Source organism: Oryzias latipes, chromosome 8, assembly GCF_053564925.1.
Source record: "Oryzias latipes strain Hd-rR chromosome 8, Olatipes_Hd-rR_3.1".
In the NCBI taxonomy this organism is placed as follows: domain Eukaryota; kingdom Metazoa; phylum Chordata; class Actinopteri; order Beloniformes; family Adrianichthyidae; genus Oryzias; species Oryzias latipes.
The window spans coordinates 6414028-6440979 of NC_136244.1; the positions used below are offsets into that span (position 1 = coordinate 6414028).

The 26952-nt window shown below is 43.3% G+C and overlaps 3 protein-coding genes across 19 annotated transcripts in view; 1 reads left to right on the plus strand and 2 right to left on the minus strand.

Moving 5' to 3' along the window:
- The window catches only part of LOC101159019 (RNA binding protein fox-1 homolog 2), a 55132-nt gene extending 40668 nt beyond the window's left edge, over nt 1–14464 (plus strand). For 3 of the 14 annotated variants that reach the window (XM_011478532.4, XM_078951350.1, XM_011478533.4), the window contains 7 exons: nt 2251–2338; nt 3348–3404; nt 4478–4628; nt 5649–5691; nt 10444–10550; nt 10775–10850; nt 12059–14464. In XM_011478532.4, the coding sequence (XP_011476834.1) occupies nt 2251–2338; nt 3348–3404; nt 4478–4628; nt 5649–5691; nt 10444–10550; nt 10775–10850; nt 12059–12103 (567 nt within the window). In that variant the 3' untranslated portion in view covers nt 12104–14464. Of the gene's footprint in view, nt 1–2250; nt 2339–3347; nt 3405–4477; nt 4633–5160; nt 5692–6120; nt 6164–10443; nt 10551–10774; nt 10851–12058 lie in introns of those variants that run through there. The other 11 variants (XM_004071813.5, XM_078951351.1, XM_078951353.1 and 8 more) reach the window with 8 other exon arrangements.
- Nucleotides 14465–15919: 1455 nt separating this feature from the next.
- LOC101175241 (G-protein coupled receptor family C group 5 member D) lies at nt 15920–21124 on the minus strand. Of its 4 annotated transcripts, none has more exons than XR_013657703.1 (5): nt 20799–20994; nt 19100–20264; nt 17464–17546; nt 16503–16555; nt 15920–16425 (listed from the first exon to the last, which is right to left on the minus strand). XR_013657703.1 is itself a non-coding variant. In XM_078951354.1 (4 exons), the coding sequence occupies exons 1-4, from the start codon at nt 21020–21022 to the stop codon at nt 16354–16356; spliced, it is 1377 nt and encodes a 458-aa protein (XP_078807480.1). In that variant the 5' UTR covers nt 21023–21117; the 3' UTR covers nt 15920–16353. The 4 variants fall into 4 exon arrangements, 2 of the variants coding, with proteins under 2 accessions (XP_078807480.1, XP_011476830.1); XR_013657702.1 differs by having other exon boundaries at nt 16338–16425; nt 20936–21124; XM_078951354.1 differs by lacking the exon at nt 17464–17546 and having other exon boundaries at nt 20936–21117.
- Nucleotides 21125–24699: 3575 nt separating this feature from the next.
- Nucleotides 24700–26615, minus strand: pde6hb (phosphodiesterase 6H, cGMP-specific, cone, gamma, paralog b). Its single transcript, XM_004071812.4, has 3 exons — nt 26489–26615; nt 25586–25741; nt 24700–25502 (listed from the first exon to the last, which is right to left on the minus strand). Exons 2-3 carry the CDS (start codon nt 25726–25728, stop codon nt 25385–25387), a joined length of 261 nt encoding a protein of 86 aa, XP_004071860.1. The 5' UTR covers nt 25729–25741; nt 26489–26615; the 3' UTR covers nt 24700–25384.
- Nucleotides 26616–26952: the final 337 nt, after the last annotated feature.

A 26952-nucleotide genomic window follows, 5' to 3' on the forward strand; every position in this document is an offset into this window, starting at 1 on the left:
AAATGTTTATTGATGATCAAGAAGTTTACAAAAAAAACTGAAGTAAATGATGGTAGTTTATTTACATCAAATACATTCTTAATGATTGAAAAAGTAACAATTTTCTCGATTTATCTAAAAAAAAAGAACAGCTGGTGCAACATGCTGGAAGTCACTGAGTTTTCAAACACCATATGCATCTCTAAACAGATTTGGGGTTTACCTTGCTGTGTTTTTTGGGGTCTCTTCTGCTGTTTCTTTCTTCATTGGTTTCATCTCTCCACTTTGGGTTGGTTTCTTGTAGTGGACTGTCTGTGTTCTTATTAGATGTAGTAGTAGTCGTAGTGTACTGGTCTTAGTTTGTGACACACAGTTTTACTGCCTGGCATAGTGTCTCATGTTTCTTTTTGTTTCTTTCCTTTTTTGGGAATGAGGACTGCTCTTTTCTCTTTGTCTTTCTTTGTTCTCTCTTTTTCTCTCTGGTCCTATCTCTTCCTCTATCTGGTCCCTCCATTCTTTGGTGCTCTGTTTCTCAACCCACCACATAAAATGAGGTTTTGAAGGAGAATGGTCACCAAATCTAATTGCTTTATTTGAATGATGCACCTTGGTGTATGTGTTTTGTTTGACACAGTCATTTTTGGTTCTTTTGTTTTGCTCATGGAAACTTTCTCCCCTCTTCCTCTTCTTCTCCACTCAGTCTTTATGTTGACCTGTTGTTTTATTGATCTTTTATTTAGATAAGGACTGGCTCTGTCTGTTTACCTCTCACCTGCATCCTCTGAACTGACCTGTCCCATCGTTGTCTGTGTTTGATGTGGGAGTGCTGCAATTGTTTCGATTGATCTCTACGCTGCATCCGATGCTTGCTGATTGGCTGGATTTTTTTTGTTTTTTTGTTTGTTTGTTTATTTGAGTTTGGTAATCACTCTGGGTCATGTGATGCACCCATATATGGCTGCGTGTAATTTCTGTGTTATACGACTCTTAATTTTGTTAAACAAATGTTTTTGCACTCCCTCTTTCTCTCCCTCTATTTTTTATTTCATTTAAATATATGAATTCATTAAGGTATGTAAACCCCACAAGTTTGATTTCATATGGAAATGTGGTTTATTATTATTATTATTATTATTTCTGTAGCCTATCCAGGCTGGACTGGGAGGGCAAAAGTGGGACGAGACGAAATGATTGTCTCATCGATTATTAACACTTTGAAGTTCATTATTGGTCCATGTTTGTGTGCATATGTTCCTGTCTACCTGGCTTTGATTGTGCATGACACAAATACACCTGTTATTGAATTTCTGCGCACGTCATTAGCTTTAGTCAGTGGTGAAAACCCAAATTTCTCTCTCCTTAAAAACATTAAACATTTGATTTACATTTACATTCAGACCCACAGTTATGTCACAAAACCTTAATGTAATTATTTGGCTCTGACCTTGTCATCTGCAATGAGGGAAAAATTAGGTAAACCTCATTCTCATTTGAATGCAGCACTGCAGATAAAGAACATGACTCACCGGGAGAGGGGAATGCGAGCAGCAGCAGAGGCTTTAATGGCCTTCTGGCTGTGCAGCCTGCATGCAAAAAGAAGCTCCTGCTTTCCCGTCTCTTTTCCTTTGTCGCATGCAAACACTCTGCTCGTCTCGCGAAAAAAAGGTCAGGAATCTTTAGCCGACCACACATTTAAATGCGCGGCTTCGACGGCACACTCGGGACGGAGCGAGTTATTAATGTGAGCCACTGTCTCCGTCTCTTAAAGCCCATCAAAGGATGATGAAGATAGATGAAGGGACCAGAGTGGGGGCCTTTGAAGCTTGGAGGGGAGATTATCAGCCATCTTGGGCTGAAAGCATTAGCCTGAAATGTCAGTCATCATGCACACATTCCTAAAACGAAATCGCTGGCACCCTCCACCTGTGCATGCCCCTAAAAATATGCAGTTTCTTTTCTTCCAATCTTGCATTTCTCCAGTGACTCATCCAAATCTTATCTGCACAAATTGCTTTGTGTTGCATGGCTACATGATTTAACAATCTCCACTTTAACACGCAGATAGCTCAGACTAAGCTGTCACTACTGAATATGAAATGACATCTCGACATCTTTATGGACCTCTAGATGCTCCTGGATTCTTTTGATTAAAAATCAAAACACGGAGGCGGTCATCATAGCAAACACGAGCGTAGACTTTCCGTTGTTTTTCCTCTTCTTGCTGTGATCCATCGTGTTTTTGCTCTTCACCGTCTGCCTCTCTATCCCCAGGTGAATAATGCCACCGCCAGGGTGATGACTAACAAGAAAATGGTCAGCCCTTACCCTAACGGAGAGGCTCTCAGCACGCTGCCCTATGGTAACGGCGAAGCACACAAACGATTGTTAAAGCTGAGAGGAAATGTGCAGGTTGAGAGTCGGAGTGCTATGAATTATAGATTTGTGTTGGTGTGTGGAAAATAAGCTGACACTACCTGATATTGTAATGTGTCTCAGGTTTCCAGGCATTTTTAAAGGATTTAAAGACGGCAAAGTTTCTCCTGTTTTGGTGCTTAAATTAAATCTGTCCTTGTTAGGCTTGTTGCCTTATATTTTAAGTAGAAAGGGAGTTTTATTGAGTTTGATAATAACATTGTTAAAGTTAATGGTGAGGCTTTGCGCTGGAGCTCATAAAGCAGACCTGGCTTTATTTCTTAGCCACAACTGCCCTTACCGGTAGATATGGACTGTTTGGGGCGAAAATGGGCAAAATGTGAAGGTCGTAGATGATTTTCTGAGCACAAGCATCAGAACATAGTGACTTAAACAAGTAAAGGACAGGCGAGACGGAGGCGTGTCATACAGATTTTTCACTTTTTTGCCCCCACCAAACCCTGATCACTGTGCCAAGGGCCCGTTGGTGCTGTTCACGTGATACGTGCGTCCTCCTTGCACGCCAGTGGCGCACTCCTTGCGCAGAGCCTGGCTGTTAGAAATTAGGAATCAGACAGTGTAGTTTGTGTGGGCATCCTACGGGCACTTACTTATTCGCTGCACACCCCGTGTTCCCAGCATTTGGGCAGTCAGTAGGGAGCCACCTTATTAATGACTAGAGTGTGCTATAAGGACACTATGCGACGGCATCACCCGTATGCACCTGCATCCTAAATCTTATGAATACTTCATGATGAACTTAGTGGTATGTTCCATTTTCATGCTGGTAGCTTTTTAGTCTGACTTTAGAATAATTTGAATTGAATATGAATGAATTTATGGATGTCCAGTGTACGAATAAACAATAAAATATCAAACAATGTAGTGCTTTATGTAAAGTAGGATTGCCTTTTTACACTGGTTCTTCTCCTCTAACTGTCCTTTGTGACTATCAGCAGGGTGGAAATTGAGTCCAATGGTGGGGGCCGTGTACGGACCGGAGCTTTATGCAGGTAAGCCTTCACATTGGATGGTTTAAAGAGCACATTCACACCTGTGCTGTTTCAGCCTAACCACTGCAGAACCATCGGTCTTCTTGCTTCAGGCGTGTTAGAAAAGAAAAATAGCCGGAGCCATGATTTTTATCAAGGAACCATTAGGTGTCTTTTTACACGAGCAAGCCAGTCCACATTCACCTCTATGTGAAATGGATCACATTTACAACACAATTAAACAAAAGCTGGAGTTTGGGTCCAGAAATGTTTTTTTCTGTGTTGTCCATGATCTGCTTTTGCTTACATAAAACCCAGCTGTCCCAGTCTCAACTAGAAACACAAATGAGTGGATCAAATCATCATGTTCCTAATTCATCTCTTGGTTTGGGCCAGACCTCACCTCCATAAACAATTCACTTGGTTCAGCAAGTGTTCAAATTTATCTGAACTTTGGGCCAAAGGGCTAATCTTCGTTTACCCCCTAAGTTAAAGCAGGTGCTGGTTCACTCAGTGGCTCAATGGAAAGGCATAGTAGCAGTAGTGGTGTAATTCAGTTTGGGTTGACCTCATTTTAAAACAGACTAAAACAAAAAGGTCAAAAAGCTGGAGAAACATGTCTTAAGGGCCTTTCTGAAACTGAATGATCAGCGGTTAGCTATCGTTTAAAACCAACATTAATATAAATATTTAAAGGAATACAAAATACAGATTTAAACACCCTGTGATTTTAAGTCCTCCCACTGAGAAATCATGGAGCGGATGACAAAGAGTTGAGAGAAACTAAAGGTGATCATCAATATATGATGCTTGAAGGTCTTTGTAGTAGAGCCTGTTCCTTGTTGCTAGTCAGCCTCAACATTAGCTTTAATTCTAACTGCTTCAAATTGTCTGCTCCAAAAAAGCATACCGGTACTTCACCACTGGAAGGGACGACATTTTTGTTACTTCTTGTTATTCCTTGCTAATTTCTTCAGTCTGCTAGACCGTCTTGGTTCAAATGAGCCTCAGTGAGATTCTCTTTCCTATTTCACTTCTCCTCCATCTCACCCACATTTGCTAATGTCCTTCTCCCCCCTGCTCCCCTCCTGCAGTTCCAGGTTTTCCATACCCCTCAGCCGCAGCAGCTGCAGCCACCACAGCAGCAGCAGCATTTCGCGGCGCCCACCTCCGGGGCCGCGGCCGGCCCGTTTACAGCGCCGTTCGGGCCGCCGTGCCTCAGGCTGCCATTCCTGCCTACCCTGGGTAAAAAAAAACATACCTCTTCTGTAAACATCAGCTGATGACTTCACATGTTGCCCCCCAATTCTGTGGAAGTTGGAACATTTCACAAACAGAAAACCTTCCAACATCTATTTTGTGCAGTGCTTAGGCAAATCAACTGAGTGGCACCTCATGAATAATTACTGCAAACTCTGTTTGAGCAGGTCTCTGTGCAGCTCAGTCACGTCGACATTATTCACACCGCACTCTTTACAGCTGGCAGAGGGTCTGTCATATCAGAAGCCATTCAGCCGAGTGTGACACCCTGATGGAATTGCCCCATTGAAGGTTCATTTGAATAAGCAGGCAGATACCACCATCAGCAGATTTGCATAAGCACCCACAAAGCAAACGTTTGCACAGATTTGCTACAAGCGATTCACTTTCCTTTTGACCTGTTTTTGTTGTTTTTGTCCCCTCACTTTGTGCTCTGTGCATGCCATTGTTATGCTGTGATGATTGGCTGACGGGGTCGTGACTGCTGTGATTGTTTTGTTTTTTTTCTGACCGTAAGCATAATTGACCGAATAATGTTTTTTGGTTACTCACGAAGATCCAATTAAACCCAGCTAAGCGAGGTGAAATTGATGAATGCAGCAAATGCTCCCCCTCCAAATCTGCTCCACTAAAACCTACACCCCCCCCTCCCCATGCCTTGGTTTCTCTTGTAGCTGGGGAACAATGGTGGTTAAAGGTCTCGTTTCTGTTTAATGAACTTCATGTATGAGCCCCACGAGTGCCTCGTTTCATGTTTTAGCTGCACTTGTGGCGCTTCAATGGAAGTTGTTTCCGCTGCATGCTGCATGGGTGTGAAATAACCACTTTTTCTCTGTCCTCCTCTCTCTTGCTGTCCTCTCTCCTGTGTTTTGCTCTGTTGTGATCCTCCTCCACCCTGGGTTTGGGACTGTGCACCCCTCCCTCCTCCCCATCATTTGCACTCCTGGTACCTGTCTCCACTTCCTCCTCTTTCTTTCCTCTTCTGCTACCTTCTCCTCCTCCCAGCGTGGTGTATCAGGATGGGTTTTACGGAGCGGCAGACCTCTATGTAAGTAATTTCTACTCCCAGACTACACGACACATCTGTCCCTCCCGTCACGCCTATGGTTTTCTTCTCTGGGGTAATTCTGCATGTGCATGCAGTCATGCGCTGCACAGAGCTGCCTGCAGAGTGGTGAAACACATGGTCAGACCTACAAAACCTTCATTTATAAAGCATGGAAGGGATTTTTTACAATCTCCCCCTGCAGGAATCAAACATTTGCCTATTTGTTTTCACATGTAGCCGATGAAAGTGTATGTTTTTAATATAAAATCGGTAAAAAGAGACTTTACCTGATAGAAAGATGAAAGTTTGCCACCAGAACAAAGGCTGCTCTGTAGGCGGATGTGGCTGTGTGTGTCTGAGTGCGTCAGTGTGGGTGTGTGTGTGTGTGTGTGTCCAGGTTGACAACAGTTGTTTCTGTTCTCTCTATAGACTAGTGTTTCAGGACTCAGTCCTTAGTCCCAGATTGCCTCAGGTAGGGTCGACTCATCACAGTGTGCATTGCTTCACTTTACTACCTCCTTTGATTTAAGAATCATCTTCTGACCCGGAGCTTTTTTCTCTTTGAGTTTTAATAAAGGAAGTTAGAGCTGCTTTAGGATTTCACTCTTTTATTGTGTGTGTCTACTAACTCACTGAAGTGTGTTGCTGCTTCCAGTTGTGGATCAGAAAGAGTTTGTTGATTAAGCTACTAAACTTGATGACGGAGACGCTTCCTTCCAGTATGCTCCAAAGAGAGCTCTTCTATTCTGTGTCTGCTTGGCTGGTTTGGGAGCAGCTTCTCTCTGTGTCTAAACCAGTCTGTCAAAGCTTTCCATGCTTTTTTCAACCACATTTATTACAGCAGCAAATATAAATCTTAACGTTTCATATTCTGAAAATAGTATTAACATTTTTTGATGTTTTGCAAGAATATAAACACCTCATATGAGCAAACGTTAGTGCCCCGTCTTGTAGTTTTCTGCCAATAACAGTGATCTGGTCTTTTTGGTTCCTATTATCAGACAGGCCCAACATCACCACAGCTTTGATCTCTTTGCTTTTTATTTAGTAAATAAAATAAAAAAGATGTGGAACATACTAATAAGCTACTTGCTACCATATTGTTAGTTCTGTACATCTATAAAGTCATTGTACTTGTTAGTTTTCTCCCTGTAATATTTATATATATTTTTTCATATAATAGCACTATAGTAAAAGGCTTTTTTCACATTTTTGTCAAATCCGTTCATTTTCTGCTCATACAGAAGCAGTTAGATGACCAGAATATCATGTTTGTTTGGAACGTTGGACACAAAGTCTCTGAAGTTGAAGGAAAACATAAGAACAGTTTTACAGATCCTCATAAAGTGGAGTTTTTTTTATCTTCGTGTTCCAACTGGAGCCTGACTCTACGCTAAAGCACGGCGGTGGAAGATGATGATGGTTCATTGGACATCCATGTCATCTGCAAACACTTCTGTTATGAAGTAAACAACGAACTCTTCTGTAGAAAAGTGAAAGACAAAAAAAAACCTTTGAAAGAAACTGACTTTCAATTTTAATACTTTTTTTATCTGATCATTGAAAAATGCCTGATTTTGTTTTAAATACCATCCCATTTCTCAGTGTTTGACAAAAGTCCTTTCACTGAAGCAACTACTTTTTAAAACTTCTTGCTTAGTTCATACATTTGTAGGTTTTTCTGGATGAGAGTGTTTTACTTGCACTACTTTATCTCACTGTTGTTCACCTTTCTGCATATCCCGTCTGGGGTTGCCACAGTGAAGCAGCTTTAACTGATTCTTTCACTGAGAGAGTTTTTACGCTGGATATCCTTCCTGTCACAGCCCTGTACTTTATCCGGGCTGGGGACCGGCACAGGAGGACCCAGACCCAGGTCCCCTTGTGGCTACAAACATTATATTACCAAAAATATTGGCTCACCTGCCTTGACTCACATATGAACTGAAGTGCCGTCCCATTCCTAATAACCTAAGCTTTATCACAGCTTCAACTCCTCTGAGAAGGCTGTCTACAAGGTTGAGGAGTGTTTTTTTAGGAATTTCTGACCATTCTTCCAAAAGTGCATTGGTGAGGTCACACACTGATGTTGGTGGAGAAGGTCTGGATCTCAGTCTCCGCTCTAATTCAACCCAAAGGTGTTCTATGGGGTTCAGGTCAGGACTCTGTGCATGTCAGACTCTGTCATCCTTGTCTTTATGGGCCTTGCTTTGTGCTCTGCTGCACAGTCATGTTGGAAGAGGAAGGGGGCGCTCCAAACTGTCCCCACAAGGTTGGGAACATGGAACTGTCCAAAATGTTTTGGCATCCTGAAACATTCAGAGTTCCTTTCACTGGAACTAAGGGGCCAAGTCCAGGTCCTGAAAAACAAGCCCACACCATAATTCCTCCTTCACCAAATTTACAATATTGTGGAATATTCAGGAGTGAGGAAATTTCATGACTGAATTTGCAGCACAGGTGGGCTCCTATAACAGTCCCACTCTGGAATTCCCTGAGTTCCTGAGAGCGGCACATTCCAGTCTGCATGCCTGAGTGCTTAATGTTCTACACCTGTGGGCAGGACAAGCGATTGGGACACCTGATTCTGATCATTTGGAAGGGTGAGCCAATATTTTGGGTAATATAGTGTAGGTAGGCAGTAGCGTGAAGGGTCTTGCCTAAGGACCCACATTGGCTAAAGCTCATTGGGCTCCCTGGAAATCAAACCTTGGTTTCCTGCGCACCAGCCTTACATCCAACTGGCCATCCAGCTGCTTCAGACTGTATCTCACGGTATCGAGGAAACAAACGCCCTAAAATGTCATTCTCACAAGTCTTACAAACCATTTCGAGATTCTTGCCTGACAAAACAGTAGCAGAAGGTGCTTTTGTTCTATGTAAATTCTTTTGAATAAACTTTATTAGTTTCCCTGGAGTTATTTGACGTTTTTAAAGGAAACTATTAAAAAAATGATTATCTGAAACTTTTCTGATGCTGCTGTAATGGATGTTTCTCACATGTTCATGTCATGTTCATGTCGTGGTTTCAACTGCTGACTTTGCTCATAAAAGTTTTAGTGTTTGGTTCTTTGGTTTCCCCTGAATCATGGTCGGCTCGTGTCCACAGTCGCACTAAAAGCCCTCCGGCTTCAGAGGTTAATGTGGAAATGGGGAAGCTGCCATCTTCCTCAATTAACAGCCCCTCCCAGGATAAAATCGAAGCATGTGCTGATCAGCTGCTGCACGGAGACATGAAATCTCACTGCTCCGTGACCTCCTTTCGCTCCTTGCACTCCGAGGGTTTCATAACAGTGTTTCTTGCTGTCTGTTCTTGGCTTTCCTGAGCAGGCCTTTTTGCAGTGGGATAACAGTGGATTATTACTGTTCTTTAGGCTTGAAATGGAGTTTGGGCTCCTGCATGTTGGCTCAGTGTGAGGCGATGATTTTAGTGTCTGTCAAGGCTTGTGTGGATGTGTTTGTGCGCGTGTTTCTCACCTTTTTTGTCTAATGATGGTAACAAAAGGGAAACTTTCCCTGAAGCGTCTGTCCGTGTCCTCAGACTGTGGGTGTTTCTCCATGTGTCTCTTCATATCTGAGTCTGTCAAAAGCAGGGAGGTTTCTGTGTTTCCTTTACAGTTTTACCTCCCCTGTAGTGGCAACAAAACCTTTTTTAAAACCTCACTGCTGTCCCACAATAACAAAACATCACTACACAAAACACATCTCCTTATGACACCATCAATGCAAAAAACTGACATTTAGAATGAATGCTTTTTTTATTTTTTATTCATTACAAATAATTAAAACAACAAAAACAGTTGTACCCCCTTCTGAATTTTATTGCGATTGTTCCAGGAAAAAAGATCCATTTGAATAAAAATCGTGTTTTGGCTGTTTTAAACATGTTCTTGTAGAATTTTTCTGAAGATGGAGGACCTGCATAAAGAAAATGAAGATTAAAATTGCGTTTCTGAGTATTTTTTTATTCAAATTGTTGTGAATCAGGAGCAGAAGAAAAAATGCCGTTTGAAAAAGCTTGTAGTTTTTACATAAAATCTACAATCAGCGGGGCACAAACTTCCTGCTCTGCTCCATTCTGATGCTTCCACTTGTAGACAACTAGATTCATGTACGTCTTTGTTTTCCTCATCTGAGCGGACATCTGACTCAAAACTGTAGCTATAATATTGCTCGCCATTTTTGTTGTACTGGTAAAGTTAGGTTGGGGTTGTGGGGGGCTGTAAGCTGGTTAGAGAGAGTGTAAACAAAAGGATCATGGGAAATGAAGGCAGGCTATATCTAACAAACTACTGCAGCTCTGCAGAAACTATGTCCTAGAAAATGACACTTTTTTTTTAAAATTTAGCCTAAAAATGGCATAATCACAATTTAAAGACTACTGGGGAACACTTTTAAAAAATTGGGACTTCAATTTGAAGAATAATCAACATTTTGAGAAGAAAAGTCCATAAATAAAAATAATTACTTTACCTAAGGTTTTGTTCACCTAAAACTGTCACTAGTGGGTATAATCAGATAAAACGTGACATTTTTATCCGAAATCAACACTATAAACTTTTGGGATACAGCTTTAAACAATAAACTGAAAGTTTTTTGTCGTGAACATCTCTAGAAATGATCACACAGTCATCACAGCGTTAGATTTTCTTTAGTCAAAATGTCAGTTTGTTGCATTTTCTTTCATTCACACATCCAAGCTGAAGTTTCATGAGGGATATGTTGATGACATATGCCTGCGTGTGTCTGCAGGGAGGTTACCCTGCTGCTGCTGCCGCCGCCGCTGCCGCCGCCTACCGCTACGCCCAACCTGCTGCCGTAACCGGAGCAACCGCTGCAGCTGCTGCCTACAGTGACAGGTGAGGCACGCCAAAGAGCTTGGTGTGGAGCGCCACATCAGAAATGAAATACAATTTTATCACAATGTCACACCTGAGATTCAGCCGGAGGATCACAGACCTGAAAAAGGTGAAGGAACTGTTTAGGTCAAAGGTGACCCGCTTCTTTCCTCTGTCTAAAGCCATCAGTGGAATGACCTTCAAAGAACATAAATAAACGTCCCCGTTTTGCTTTGTGCTTCCAGTTATGGTCGGGTGTACACCACGGATCCATACCACGCCCTGGCTCCAGCCGCCGCTGCGTACGGAGTGGGAGCCATGGTGAGGAACCCTGCAGGAGCTCTGACATCATCAGGAAGAGAGACATCAGCTTTATGTCACAAACAGACAACCCCCCCCTAAGGAAACAGGAAGTTTGGGAAGGGAATGAAACAGAGAAAATATAAAAATGAAAAAATAATATTTCCTTTCAGGCAGGAGGAGATTTTAAGATCTGAAATTTTTGCCAAAGTTTTCAACTGACTTCCTCAATGCCAAAGAATTTGAGGAAGTTGGTTCTGACATTTTAAGCCTAAATCCATAAACCTGCCGTTTTCTATGACTTTGTTCCTGCAGTGCGGCAGTAGTTATTAGAAATTCACCTCCTTGGTTGTAGGCGGGTCCGTGGGCTTGGAGTAGCCCCACCTCCCTTCCTGTCGCTGAGAGCTCTCTGTTTACACGCTCTCCCACTAGCTTACAGCCCCTCACACCCGCCACCTAACATTACCGCTATAACAAAAATGGCGACCAATATTGAAGTTTTTCGGCATCAGCCAGATGTCATCTCAGACGAGGAAAACAAAGACGTTAACGGATCTATTTGTGTAAAAGCGGAAGCATCAGAGTGGAGCGGAGCAGGGAGCTTGTGGCTGGTTGTAGTTAGCAGAACAGCTACAAGTTTTTTCAGATGGCATTTATGCTACTGAATTACAACAATTTGAATAAGGAAATGCAAATTAAGTTAAGTTAAGAAGAAGGCCACAGTAACATGTTAAAAAGACCAAAAACACAACTTTCATTGGGGTGGGTCTGGAACCCAAAAACCTGACATTATTCTGTTGGGATAAAAGTTAACTTGCTGAAATGTTTGAACATTGTTGAAAAAATGAAAATTGCTGACCAATAAAACCAGTTAATGAGCATAGTTTATTAAAGAATTGCGTGTAATTCCAAAAAAATCAGAAAAAAGTGCTGAAAACTGAATCCAAACGACTTTGTCCAACAGAACTAACTATTTTTCAAAGCAGAGTTTAAATGAGAAATATGTTTGTCTGAAAAAGTTTGAATCATTTTTCTTACTAAAAATATTTAGAACTTTTTTATCTCTTTAAAAGCAGAAAGTGTCTGAAAGAATCAAACCGTTCCTCTCCCATTTTCCATGAACGTAACGGAAAACCAAAAGCATCAGGAGTTCCAGGCAGAATGAAGCATGTCTGGATTATTGTTCTGTATATCTGAGTGAGATCCCGTTCTTTCTGTGTGTCTTTCAGGCCAGTTTATATCGAGCGGGATACAGCAGGTTTGCTCCTTACTAGAACCAACAAACTGCACCTGAGGAACCCCCATCTGCCCCAGCCCCCCTGTGGCAAGAGCTCCCATCCATTTCTCTGCTGGCAGACTATAGTTCCAACTCACCCGTTTAGTTCTTTTCTCCCCCTTTTGTAGCCTGAAGGCTCATTGCCTCCTCCGTCTGACGTAGAATCAGTGAGAAACTGCCAGGACAGCCCCCCCGAAAGCTGGAGTCTGCTGTTGCTTTGCACGTCCGGGCAGGACTGGGGATGTTATCGAACACTTAAGGACCTGAGGGGCGGAGGACCGCTGCTCCATCTGCCACACTACAAAGCCCTTTCTCCTCCGAGCCGATGAACTGGACCCACTGCCCAATCTGAGCTGTGCAGTTAGCAGCAGGCGACCAGCGTCCTCCACGTTCCTCCCGTTCTGAATCACACTATTGTACAACGGTACTTTTAGACACTACATCGATATCAAGCTACATCCTTCTACCACCATCCCTGCAGTTCAACGCTATAGAATCAAGAAAAAGAATCCAAAATCAGGACAAATAGGAAAATATTGTTTACTTTTTCCAAAGCTAGAATCCTGAACTCTCAGCAAACCACTCGTCTTTCAGCAACTATTTACTATATCCTCCTTGTTTTTGTTGTCACTTTCAAATGACAACTTTTATCCCAAGTGTTGGGGGGGGGAAAAACCCTCCGAGAAAAAAAAACCAAACGCAAAAAAAAAAAAAGAAAAGAAAAAAAGCGACAAAGAAAAAAGTGACTCTTCTTTTCTGCATTACCTCAACTTTCTTTTGTCTTTTCTGCCATTAATAAGGAGCTGCATAGAAATGAGAAGAGATGTGGACGTATTCAGTCTGTTGACTCATTTCTGCACGTTTTGTTGATTCTATCTGCAGCGTTTCTGTCCTCAGATAGTGAAATCTGGGTTTTTTCCACTCCTCTTTGATCTGCCAGAGCGTCTCCTGTACATTTCTGCATCCTGAAGCATCTTCCATTCCAGCGAAGCGGGGAGACAAATGAGATCATCATAGTTTAGATCTGCAGTCAATGAGAAGATCTGGACTTAGTGGATCCCATCAGGAAAGCTGTGGCTGATCCAGTGAAATGAAGTGTGAAATGATGGGATTCTGTCATCGATTGTCTATTTATATTCATTTTTCTACACGGGGGAGTCGTTTCCGTGATCATGCTGTCACGGATGGCTCGCCCTAAAACGGTCAAGGACGTCCCGAAAAGGCGACCGGTCAGCCATGTTTGTGTTTCATCGACTTTTTTTGCAGCTGTTTGGTTCCAAAGACTTTTTTTAAAAGAGAAGCACATCGTTTTAGTCCCGATACATTTCCTACTTTTGTGCTGGTTTCTTTTCCTTTTAGTTGTTTGTCTGTGAGTTTTTACAGTGCAGTGTTGTAGCAGCACCCGGAGGGGAATCACAAGGTGGTCGTTGTCGTTTGAGGTTTTTCCGATCCGCATCAGTGGTGGAAGCTGACTCGCTCGATGCGTTTGCTGCAAAGGAGATCCGATCAAATGGGAGACATGAGGGACGCGCAGGAGGACGGAGGGGAGGGTGCTCTGCATCAACAGAGGCCCAGCACGAGGGGCCCTCCAGCGCTGAGCGTGGGGGCTCCGGCGGGGCGGGGCATGTTGTGAAGCTGAGCCACTATTCCTGAGCTGACAGTAACGGCGCCCCCGCTGGACTCTGTGGGGATGGATCTGTTGTTTGGTGTGACTGCGCAGTAGGTCCAGTGAGTGTTTCCGACGAGCATTACCTCCTTTTTGTGTTATTGTGCTTTACGAGTATTTCCAGATGTGTGGCTATGCATGTTCGTGAAGGCGGGAAGGCGTGTTTTCCATTTGTGCATGAACCCAAATGCTGGAGGGCGAGGAGGAGGTGTTTGTGATGCTGCAGGAGTGACAGGAAGTGCAGCGAAGCTCCATGGGTTTGAGACAGTAAAGTTAGTCAGGTTTGGGATTGTGGGTAATTTCAGCTGCAAGCCTCTGTGGTCGCCACGGTGATCACCTTTCAAATCAGGCGCAAACTTCAGTCAGGTTCCCGTCGACGGCTTCTGAAAAGTGAAGCTGAGCGTGTTTCGGTGAAGGCTCTCCTCAGCTGCTGACATGGACCCCCCTCCCCCGCCCCGCGCTGTGGGACGTTCTGTACAGAGATTTAATAAGTGGGTTTCAATTGCATGTGGACACATTTATTTCTTTTCTTTTTGGGGTCACATGCTCTTAAAAACCCATTCATCCAAGTGATTTCTTTTTTTAAAGTGACGTGTTTTCTCACAATGTTTAATTTTGCCATTGTTGTATGCATCTAGTTTATTATCCTCATTATTATTGAATGTACATAATAAATAAACGGTTTGGTTTTTATGAAGGCTTCTCTGACCATTCTTAACTGTCCTTAGGGTTTCCATAAATCTGTTCACGAATGGAACCACAGAGAATTGACGTCACCAGAAACGTACAAACTTTGCACACCACAGCTGCAGTTGCATCGATTCTCCTAAACCCAAATCCTCCACCGCCTCGTCCGGCCAAAAGGGGAAACCATGGGGAATCAAAGCCGCGAGCGGCGTAGGATAGCCCGAAGTCCTGCCTTTGCCGCTCGCTTTTTATTCGCCCTCATTGACTGAGCTGGTGCCACATGACCTTTAATGCCTCCTTCTACCTCTGCAAGACGGGTAAAAGCTGCAGGCGATGCATTCTTAAAAGAAAAAAAGATATATGTTAATATGCACGCACTTATTTCTGTTGGTTTTATTGCCAACGCAACATTTTAAAAAAAACGTTTTAGTCACCCAGGGGTGACAAACGGGTACCGGTATATGTAATTTCTAACACTGTTCAAACTTAACAGCCAACATTTTTTCCCCAAGTCGTTTCCCAAAGATGCTCAAGGAGTTGGGTGGTGATGCATCCTAATCCATAGGAGTTTAAAGCTGTGGTTTTTTATGGAAAATATGAGATGGCGACCTCTCCTGAGGTCAAAGGTCAGTTATACTTCACTTCCAGGTGTAGACTGTGTGTGAAATTTAATAAAAAATGGCACAAAATAAAGTTTTCTTTTCCAATATTGTGCAAAAAAGTGAAAATCTCAAAATGTCATGCTTTGCTACAGAAATGGCCACCAAGCCGTAGGTCATGTTGCCATCCCATAATAATTTGAAAGTTCCTTTTTATATCCCCGACATGTTTTGGTTTCGTTAGTGTATTTGGAAATTTTACTTTTGAGAGATTTTGACGGTTTCTCCTGCTGTGATGTCATCATTTCTATGGGGAGGGGGGTCGTTCTCTAGGCCCAAATTTCATTTTCACCGGGTACCAGGTGCATGCAAATTCTTGGGAGTTTTTGAGCAAAGTAGAGAAGAAGAAAGCGAGCTGGTCCTTGCCATCCAGGACTGCTGCGGGACATAACCAGCTTTAATTGGGTGTGGAGTTAATGACTCTAAACGGGTTGGAGATTGCACCGAACCTCATATCTGCTAATTGCCAAAATCCACTGGAGATCACATGCCAATTTGATGGCACGCTCAAAGTAATTGAAGATGGCGGAAAAGATTGAAGGCGGTTTGATTAAAATATGGAAAAAAACTTGGATTTTTTGTGTGTTGATGGAAGCTTCATGTTTGGATCAGGTTGTCAGGAGACTTTCAGCCCTTCAGACTGCTGCTCATTTGACTCAACATTGCCATCTGGTGGCCAAACTGCAACACTTTCTATTTGATCCATTTGTTCTTTTTTTTTTGTTCAATAGACAATTTTAGAGCTTCATCAGGTCATTTTTTATTAATGCAAACACTCGACAATCAAAAAAGCATCTCTCTGTGGTTTTCACAAGTCCTTTAGTGGGTTTATTTTCACACAGGAGCAACAGCAGACCTTCAGATAAAAACCAGTGAAGAACCAAGCCGCCATGCAGAGTTGACAGCCTTCCTGAGCAGTGGTGTTGTCAGACGCCGGCCCCCATGCGCTCCGCAGCAGCTCAACACCTCCAGAGTGACAGTTTCACATCTCCTTACATCTCCTTTACCACTTCGGGGGCCAGTATGAACCATCTCTGAGCACCATGCAGCCCGCACACGCCTGAAACACTGGCTTCCAGCTGTCACAGATTTCCCATCAGACGAGAGCTGCCCTGTCTCCCTGATGAAGGCCCTGGCGGCTCCATCCCCATGTCCTCTCCACTATATACATGATCATATTTACAGTTCTACAAATCAGACCCTTGCATCCTAAAGGTCGCCCGGCTGTCTCAGCTATTAATCATATGGCTCGGTGTAGTTGGTGGTCTTAGGGCGGGGAATGGTGTAGTCCTTGGCAGGGTCGATCTCCTGGAAGACACAGTGATGCATTCATGTCATGCTGCACCTCACAGATCTCGTGTCTATTTGTGGCGCGTCCTGCTCACCTCCATGGAGAAGCCGGACTCATAGGGGGATCGCAGTTTTGGATCAGTCCTGTCTGTGAGAGACGGGGTAGATAATGATCATGAGCAGATCACCATGGATGGTCTGTTATCTTGTATTAACATATGATTTGAATTAAGAGTCATTCAGTAAAATGCACAAATGTAACTGTAGGCTCTCAGTTTTGTTCAAAATAACTTATCATAAAAGATGATCAGTTTTAGGACTTTCAGTCTTTTTCAGGTGAATTATTTAGGATATTAAACTTTTTTAGTTATTCCAATGAAAATGGTTTATTTGGTGTTTTTACCAGGTTTTTGTGGCATTTTTCGATTGATGAAGGACGCATGAAAAGAAAATTCAGTTAAAAATTACATTTCTGATGTGATTCAGAAGCAGAAGAAAAATGCTGTTTAAAAATGATCGTATTTGTGATGTCGAAAAAAAAGCTGGGCGGGCCACATGGTCCCTGCTCCGCTCTATTCTGATCCGTATCTGTATCCGGATCCAGACGACTAGATCCATGTTTGTCTTTGTTTTCCTCGCCTGAGCTGGAATCTGGATCAAAACTGAACGACTGGATATCGCCAATATTTTTCCTCAATCTGTTAGTAATGTTCAGTTTGGGGGTGTGAGGGGCTGGGAGCTAGCAGGAGAGAGTGAGTCTCTCGATGGTGACGGGAAGTGGGGGCGGGCTTACTCTGCGCCAACAGAACACAAGTAAGAGCGACTTTTAAAGCATCTTGTGCACATGAATAGAACCCTCATCAATTTTCTTTTTTTTTTTAGCATTTATTTACAAATAAAAAAGATTATACACACATTTACTAATTTTACAAACCATAAATTGTTTATAAATTTTTTGAAAAAGATTTTTAATATTCCTCCGCTTAAAGAAACGGCAGCACTGCAACAACGGAATCTTAAGAAAGTAGAAAGACGCTTTTTTTCATAGACCCTTGCCTTTCCGAAGCTGAGCAGTCAAACAGGTGGGGTAGCTCAAACTCAGACTGCCTTTTAGACCACGCCCCCTTTGACTGCTGTTACTATGAGACACAATAATACAGAATCACATTCAAGCCAACTCAGGAAATTCTCCTAGCTAATGACTGAGCTGTCATGAGTTTAACAGCAAGGTTGGTAAAGGATTGTGAAAACCAGATTATAAATGTTTTTTTTTTTATGTTTCCCTCAGACTAAATTCAATGAAGACACTTCTTAGTAACCAACCACCTCCTTTAGTTTCTGTATCTGCCTGAAGGCTGGAGATCATGGAGTTTCGTGACTCCAGTTCTGCTTTAGCTCCTCCTCTTGCAACAGTAAAAGCCTGCTTGTACAGTTATCCGCCTGTTTTTATGACCTGATGATTAATAGCTTAAAAGCGAATGAACTCTTTTACAAGCTTTCCTTCAAATAAACAGAAAGGTGCAGTTAAAGTGAGACATTAGAGCACAACCGAGCTGATGAATTGTTAATTATGTTAAATTAAACTCTTAAAAAATGTAATAAAATTGTACACAAAGACTACTGTACATAGGGCCAGTGTTTAATTATAAAGTAAAATTAAGAGTAAATTCTGATTTCTACTTTTTAAAACCTCACCTAAAAAGGGTAAATGAAAAAAACAAACTTTAATTTGAAGCAGATGTAAAAATAAAAGCATCTCCAACCAGGTTAGTCCACCTTAGGCTGCGTTCACGCTGACCTCGGCAGCAAGAAACCACTTTCAATCAAATATCTATGTAAACGCGGGTAAATGTGCATTACAGTCCTGAGCAACTACAAAGGTTTTTATAGTTTTCAGGCTCTAAGTACAAACGCGCGGCCACTAAACACGCATTGAAAGTTAAACCAGGTTGAACTTTGACCAATCAGGGACTTGGTTTTGGTAGTGACTTATGGCTGGCGTCCCTTTTGATTCATGGGAGTGTCAACCATTTAAAAAATTGATCATGAAGGAGAAACGAATGATTGCAGTTTGTGCTTCACATGCCTGATATGAACGGAGCTCAATAGTTGTAAAAAACGAAAAACACGAAAAGCTTTTTGATGCCAGGCTGTACATTTCTTTTTCAATGTGAAGCGGAACTTTTTATCATGAAATTAGAAACGACTGAAACCTGCCTCCAGTGGTCAGTTGAGGAACTGCGACACGTAGTTGTTTTTGCTTCAAATGTAGAATAGAACGTGCTATTTCTTTTTGGAGATTTAGCTCCAGTGTTCTTTGAATTACCGTAAGTCTTTGAACGTCTATGAAATTAACATCAAATCCCACATAATGTGATCTTTACAGTAGGGAAGTGTCAAACTCCAGACCTCGAGGGCTGGCCTCCTGCTGGTTTTCCAGAAATCCTGCCTCACCTGCTGCTGATTACCTGGATCAGGTGTGTTTAGCCAATAAGACAGGATGGTAAGAAAACATTTAGGACCCCAAGAATTCTGCTTCACATAATCAGCATAAACCGGCTGATTCTGTCTCTGAGAAAATTTGCCTTTCTCAGCCTCAGTATCTGTTGGAATCGTGTTAGCTGCGTGTTTTTTTGCTGTTGGTGTTAAAGGGTTACGCTCAGCTATAAATGGAGAAATCTTGGTTTCTCACCTTGGTTGATGTTGCTCTCAGTCTCATGCCTCCCATTTTCCCTCCCTCCGTTCGGACTCCCCGGCCCCGCGGTGTCGGGGTTGGAGCTCGTCCAGCCTCTGAAGTTTAGTGGGATGTCGTTGGAGTTGGCCTCTCCACTGCAGAAGAATGCCACCTGGACCAGTCCATGTCCCATCAGCAAGACCCAGCCGTTGGCCACCAGGGCAATGCTCAGCACAGGGTCATCCCAGGTGGGTTGACGGCCGATCTCAAGGTTTCCTCTGGTTAGCATAGCGATCCACACCACCCAGATGGAGGCAGACAGGAGCAGGGTGATGCAGATCAGTGCTGCCTGCATTCTCCACTGCTGGTTGGTGGGCCCTGTGTAGCTGTAGCTGTGCATAGAGCAGGAGCGGCACAGGATGTGGAAGGACATGATCAAGCTGATGACCATGAGGCACAGCACATAGATCTGCAGCATGGCGAACTCCGGCTGGCTGTACTCGCAGGGCTTCTTGTCCCTGACCAGCACGATGATCAACCACTGAGTGGAGATGATGACCTGCACCGCCGAGAGCCCTAAAGCCATGGCGGCCTCGCCCCACCCACGGGCGGCAGCGAAGCCCAGCATGGCCAAGCAGCGGGCCAGCAGGCAGGAGAAGGCCAGCGAAAAGAGAACGCTGAAGAGGAAGATCCTGGCGGGGCAGGTCAGTTGCGTGTGTTGAATTATAAAGGAGAAGGTGGTGGCAAAGATCCCAGCTGTGGCCAGCAGGAACAGGGATATGCAGAGGACTGTCCCCCCGAAGCTGTTGCTCCAGAGACGGCAGGACGACGCACATGTGCACAGGAACCTGACCAGCAGGCAGAAGAGGAGGCCCGCGCTGAAGAGGAAACCCGTGGAGGCCAGAGCCTCCACCACGATCCCCCATGCTGCCCGACGGTCGCACAGGAACCTGTATATCGGATCCAGTTTGGCACCGCAGCCTCGCACGCCCGTCAGGTAAGTATTGTTTGAGGAGAAGGTGGAGGACGCAGGGCTGACGGAGCTGTTTGTGGACGACTGGGATAAACAGATCAGAGGCGCAAAGACGAGGACGAGCCAAAGGGACTTTTTGATAGAAAAGGCCATGATCACCTGAGAAGTCCCAAATCCTTTCAGGAAAAACTCTCCTTGAGGCTGATATTCCTGCAAGAAGAACCCAGAGTGAGTCTCCAAATTACAGAAAGCAAAAGACAGATACTCCAGAAGCAAACCAGGAAAAGTGTTGTGAGTTGGTGTCGGAGCAGGGAGTGTACAAACATGCCAGAACAAAGCAGAGCTGAAGCTTCAGGACAAAAACAAAAAGAACATGGAGGAATTTGGAAAGATCTCCAACGGGAGCTTTGCAGGGCAGAGATGTCCCCTTCCTCATGTCGGATCGTCCCTTCCTGCAGCTCATAATGCAGGTGTAGCTGCCTTGCCACATTTTTTAAGACTGTTTTTCTAGTTCTGAAGCACACATGAAGTCTTTTCGTTGTTGCTTATAACTTTGGACATATGTAAAAAAGTTTCCATGCATGAAAGATCGTGAAGATTTGCTGATTTGAATATGAAGCTGTGAGCTCATTGATGACAGGTGGCTCCGATAAGATTGTTTCCCGCTCTCATTGTCAAGAAAAAAAGCAAAAAACACTGGAGATTCTTCCTGCAATTCAATCCATAAAGAAGAAAGACGCTTACCTTTTCTGTCTCTGATAGAAATTCCTGGAAGCTAAACCCAAAGTTGGGTATTGAGATCGCTCAGCCTCCTATGGCGATGGTCTGATCATGTCAAATAAATTGAAGGCTAAAAAGAAAAACTGGTGTTTTCACCTCACCTTACACAGATGATCTAAGCCTGCACCCAGACTCATCACAAAAACCTCCAGGCGGTTCCTCTCCTTTGTGTCCCTCCCTGACAACATAGGAGGAGCTCCAACACCTGGAAGTCAGGACAGCACCAGAGTCATTTGCATCCCAATTGTCGATAGTGTTTGGAGCAATCAGAGGGTCTGGAGCCACTGTGAGGTGTTGTCCGTGTGAACGTTGGCGTCTGGGAAGGGCCTCACGGCTGACTCATCTCTGTGGCTCTGAGTGGGAGCAGCTGCTGTCTTAGTTACGGGGAAAATCACAAAAACAACATTAGAAATCAATTGGATTGCCTGGGGGAGAGTTTCATCACGTGCAAAGATTGCCAGACCAGAATGCTTGTGGACTTTTACAAGCTCACACGGAGGACTGCAGCTCATGCCTGAACAAGTGTGAAGGGTGTGTTCAGTTCAGGCTGATCTCACTGCTAATGCTCTGTGACTGAAAGCAAATCAAAGCTTTATAGTTTCTAATAGCCTGCTTGTAACGACACTCTTTGATTAACATAAAACATAACATTGTAAGCATAACTGTAAGTTTTGGGTTGTGTTTTGTCTTTGGAGACTAAGTTTGTTGGATTTTGTTTAATAGCTTGAGTCACAACCACCTCTGGACATTTAAAAGGCCATTGCAGGACATTTCACGTCTTTTTCAGCAGCATTAAACATTGAGTTTATTCAGAAAAGCTCATTTAAATTGTAGACTTAAGCAGTTTTGTGTAATGACTTGTCTCACTGAGGCCATGTCTATCCATCTTCTGGATCTGCTGACTCCCTTTTGGGGGGCATGGGACTGCTGGAGCCCGACCCAGCTACTGAACACCCTAAACAGGTCACTAGTCTGTTGCAGGCTACACCAATTCACCTATGATGAATGCTTTTGATCCGTGGGGAGGAAGCTGGAGGAAATCCACACAGAAACTTCCCAGTTGGGATTTGAACCAGGGATTCTTGCTATGAGGTGAGACCTCTGTCCACTACACCACCGTGCAGCCCTGAGGCAATGCCTCGGTTGATTTTTTTTTAAGAAATGGACCACTTATTCACTCATATTTTGCTGGCTGTTTTTAAAGTCCCACTTTCTTCTTTGAGTTATTTTCAAAGCGTTTCCAGTGGTCTTTAAGTATGATTGAACCGTTTTTAGCCTAAATTAGAATCACTTTAACTGTGAGAGACAGAATGTAAAAAAAATCTAGGAATTTGACTTTTTTAAAGAATGTATTTGTAAAATGATACAGAATATTAGTATTTAGCTCCTACAAACAAAAGTAGTCTGTTCCTCACTGACCTGTTATCCCTCATTTAAGAAAATCTTCTATCCTCCTTTCTTTATTAATGTCACCTGTTTGAACTGGTTATCTGAATGGAAGACACCTTTCCACACCCTTAAACAGTCAGACTGTAACCTCTCCACCACGACCAAAACGCTGTCAAACTCATGAACCGATCTACAATGAGCAAGCAGCTTCATGAGAAGTGATCGATTGTTGGAGCAATTATTAAAAAACCCAAAAACAAACACTGACAATCTCCCTCCACCTGGAGCTCCCTGCAACATTTGTCAGTCGTTCTACAAGTTTTCCCACTTAAACCTTAAACATCGGAGATGTCGTCTGCGACACCTGAATGCCACAATCTGTGACCTAATGTAGCCATTTATGTGATCCCTGTGAATTCACTGATTCTGACAAGGAAAAGCAGCTTTCATATTGGTTTTGTATTGATATGCAAGCCTTGCATGACAATACAACAACATGCATCCAAAGCATGATGCTTCCACTCCCATGCTTCATCCTTCATCCTTCTACCAGTGCTCCTCTGGATCATTCAGACGGTCTCTGGAGAACTTAAGATGGGTCTGGACATGTACTGGCTTGAGCAGGGGGATCTTTGGAGTTATGAAGGATTTAAATCCATGATGGTGTTGTGTGTTACCATGGTAACCTTTGTTGCTGTGGTCCCAGCTCTCTTCATGTCATTGACCAGTTCATCCGTGGAGTTCTGGGCTATAACTATCTAACATTTCCTATTTTCAGGGGTTCAGAAATTCTTTTGGAAGAAATGTGCTAAACTAAAACAAAGCCATTTCAAGGACAGATTAAAAAAAAAGATAACCTTCCTTTTAAAATAAAAAATAAAAATTTCATTGAAATCCTTATCTGACGTTTTACTTTGCTAACTCAAAAAATGTGTTACAGCTTCTGCTTTTGTGGTAAAGAAACAGTCTTCAAGCTTTTTCATGACAGCAAGAAGTGATCATAAAATCACCGTTGTCAGTTTTTAAAAAAGGGAGTCATTTAAGAAATCAACCACCTGCTGACAAACAAGCAACATTGTTAGCTTTGCTTTCGGGTATCTTACAGTCCACCTTGCTTATTTTATGGAAGATTTCTTGACGACTTTATTTAGGTAAAACTTGTCATTAAGTAAAAGGAAAAAAAACGAAAACAATTTTAGAGCCTTTCCCAACCTTTAGATGTTTCTTTAAAATTTGGAAAAACGTCTCATCTGTCATCAAATTGTTAACAGTTCTCTTCCTACAGTTCAAAGATGTGCGATTTGACATGTTTTACAGATTACTTGGGCTTAATCCAAGTTTTTGTTCTGGTACTTTGGAACCACTTTCATGATGTTGACGATGGTCTGTTTAGTTTTGTGTAAACCGGGGGTGTCCGAAGCTTCACCAACAAGGACCAGATTTGACTTTAAATATGTTTGAGACTTTGCAGTAGCCAGACGTTTGTTCACCAGTAATGCAATAATTCTTTACATGTAACATAAATTGAGTTTGAACAAAATTACTCTGAGTGTCATGTGTGAAGGCCGTGTGAAATTGAAGAGGAGTCAATGAAAAAAAACAGAACTTCTGACAGGCCTAAACAAGGCTAAAGTTCATTTAAAAGCATAAAAATTTGGCAAATAATAGAGAAATAAATTTCAAATTCTTAGCAGAGAGAAGTTGAATTCTTAGAAGGTCCAATGATCGAAGGGTCGGCGGCTCGATCCACGCTCCCCCCAGCCAGCCGCCGCTGTGTCCTTGGGCAGGACACCTCACTCTCCCTGCCTCCTGTGTGAATGTGTATGAATGTCCCGGTGTTGGTCAGAGGGGCCATATGCAGCCACGCCTCTGTCAGTCTGCCCCAGGGCAGCTGAGGCTACAATAGTAGTGACCATCACCAAGTATGAATGAATAATGGACAAATTATAAGTGCTTTGAGCACCAAAAAAATGTGCAGATAAATCTAATCCATTAAATCTTTGGGCTTGTTACCAAGTTTGAATCAAACTAAATTCAAACTGAAAGTGTTTGTTGAGCAGATTATTTAGCATTGTCATATGCTTGTCTCAAAAAGTAGATCAAATACTGATAAAAGGTTGGAGCAAAATGAAAACAAAAGTCAAAATCTAAAAAATAACTTATTTGTTTTAGTTAAAAAGTCCAGTCGGCGCTCTGCTGACAATGTTCCTGCATTTATGTGTGCAGATCGTGTTCAGGCATTTTCCGGTGTGGCTGCAGAGCTGTGATGACAGGAAATAGTTTTTTTGGTTGCATGTATTTGATCCTTCAGTCAACATTGCGGGCGTCCATGTTTAAGTTGTTGTGCCTGGTTGAAGTGTGCTGGATTTCGCCGACAACCAAACAACGGTCTCAAACAAAAGTTATGCTTTTAACCCCTATCTTTTTCCTTATATAATAAAGCAGATGCAAAGCAGAAAAGGACTAACACAAGTACTGAAAATAGACATATTTTTACTGCAGCTATAAACACATCGCGTCACATTACAGGCTCTGTTTGTGCTCACAGACTCAAAACACACGCAGTATTTGTCTTTATTTCCTGTTAGGTGAGTTCAGCAGGAAGAGAGGAAGATTGAGAAAGAGGTAAAAGGGATTTCCTCTTCCATGATCGCCTGATAGTGCATTGTAGCTTCACCTTTGCAGCGGGGTGCACACCCCCCTGACATCCCTCCCAGTCACACAGAGTAGAAAATACAATGCAAAAGACAAGAGGAGGGAAAGTACAAAAGGTGAGACGCAAGACGAGGTAAAAAGGTTCATCTCTGACAGTATTTACATTTTAACAGACAGCTAGAGGCAAATACGAGCTAGTGTTTAGCTAGCGCTTTGGCTTGCATCCGTAGCCGCGAGATAGGAGGAGAGGAGGGAAGGAAAGATGAAGAACTGCTGTAGATGGATGAAGATAGGGGAAAAAGGGAAGTGGAAGTTTGTTCTCGTCTTCTGATTTCAAGTATTTATATATTACAAGTATAATAATAATATCAAAATAATAGCTGCATCCACTCAGTGGAGCCAGGCATGAGGTAGATAGACGAGAGGGCGTTAGGGGTCATCCGGACGTCTTATCACGGCGTGCCGAACGTTGATGGGCAGACGTCAAGGCGGAGGGGAAAGGAGGTTTAGATGATGCCGTATTTGGCCAAGTCGCTGAGCTCCATGTCGCCGAACGCCTCCCATGGGCAGACCACTGTGATGTCTGTGCCGAGGCCCTCCATGCCGGGGATATCGTCACCAAAACTGGAGCAAGAGGAGGAGGAAGAGGCTTCAGAGATCTGGGATTAGTGGGATAAGGAATCCAAACCTTAAAGATGGGAGTTTACCCTTTCTGGCCTGGTTTGGGAGCCTTGCTCTTGAATGTGCGAGTCTGCCTCTGCTTGAATTTGGGTGGGCCCTTCTTGGGGGTGGTAGGGCCGGTGGCTCCACCGGGCGCAAGCGCGCTTCCTGCAGGAGGACTGGCGTTCATTTCTGAAGAGTCCCTGCAAAACAAAAGACAAACTTCCTTTTTTAAAATAGCGTCCTTTCCTGTAGCACCAGCCTTCTGCTGCCCTGCGGTAATCCAGCTTCCACTGAACTCTAAAGCCAGTAAATAAGGATTATGCAGATTAGGCTAAACAGCCAGATTAAAGCTAATCCAATTTAGATCCTGCTTGGACTAATCACCTGCCCATGTGTCCAACAAGAAAACAACTCTGAGTCTTGACCTCAGGCTTTCCTGGAAACTCCTCCACTTAAATCTTCATCCAGCAGGAAAAAAAACTTTTGACTCTAACAACCCACAACAAATCCAGCTCATCATTCATATTCTGAATTTGTAAAGCTTCACATAAAATTGTTTCTCTTCTGTGTTTATCAAAGCAGATTTTTAGAACTTTCCTGGCACAACTTGTTGGCTGCAGAGACGGCAAACCCCGTTCAGACAGAGACGGACAACACTCTGTGTGGTCACATTAGTGAAGTGAAACATTTGCCAGCATCTGCATCACAGCAGAGGGTCCTGCAGATTAGTGTTCATCAATCCTGCTTCTGTCAGCTTTCCTGACAGGCCGTCTGCGCAGACGTCGCCTGCAGCCTGCAGCTGATCACAAGATAGTCTACCTAAAAATGATCTGTGATTGATCTTCTATTCTCTCTTCTATGTTCTGGTTTCAAAACTTGACCCATAATACTATCAATGACCTTCATAGCAGCTGCAGTTTTAGTATGTTCAGCATCATTGTTCTTACCTGCTGTCGCAGATGTCCCACGAGGCCTCTGCTGCTTCGCTTCTGTCCTGGACTGTGAAGCGTTTCGTCCGATTCACACTTTTATATCTCCTTCCATAATCCCTTTCTTCTCAGTCACATGGTGTCTCGGAAAGGTCAGCCAACTTCTCCATCATCTCCTCCCTCCCTCCTGATTGGGCGCCTTTGTTCCCTCAGCCGTGAGCCGCGTCACGGAAAGGCGGCAGCCCACTGAGCGGACAATGTCAGAGATCAGCCCTGAAAGATTAATGCGGCTTATCCCTCTGAACCTGAGCAGGTCTGCATTTAGCTGCAGGGAGAGGGTGCACGGCTCGTGTTTTCGGCCCACGGAGAACAATGTGTTCACATGGGAGATGCTGGAAGCGGCTTTATGATTTGCTATTTATCCTGTGTTGTTAAGCCAAAGCCATTTCCAGGAGCATCGGTGAAACCAAATCCACATGGAG

What these genes read in the sequence shown, in the direction of transcription:
- LOC101175241 (XM_078951354.1), bottom strand. Translation starts at nt 21,022, where the DNA reads ATGTTGTCAGGGAGGGACACAAAGGAGAGGAACCGCCTGGAGGTTTTT. An exon ending in GCTTAGATCATCTGTGTAAG is followed by an intron (nt 20,265 to 20,935) that starts GTGAGGTGAAAA and finishes TTCTTCTTGCAG; the next exon opens with GAATATCAGCCTCAAGGAGA. An exon ending in AGTCCGGCTTCTCCATGGAG is followed by an intron (nt 16,426 to 16,502) that starts GTGAGCAGGACG and finishes TGTGTCTTCCAG; the next exon opens with GAGATCGACCCTGCCAAGGA.
- pde6hb (XM_004071812.4), bottom strand. Translation starts at nt 25,728, where the DNA reads ATGAACGCCAGTCCTCCTGCAGGAAGCGCGCTTGCGCCCGGTGGAGCC. An exon ending in CCCAAACCAGGCCAGAAAGG is followed by an intron (nt 25,503 to 25,585) that starts GTAAACTCCCAT and finishes CTCTTGCTCCAG; the next exon opens with TTTTGGTGACGATATCCCCG.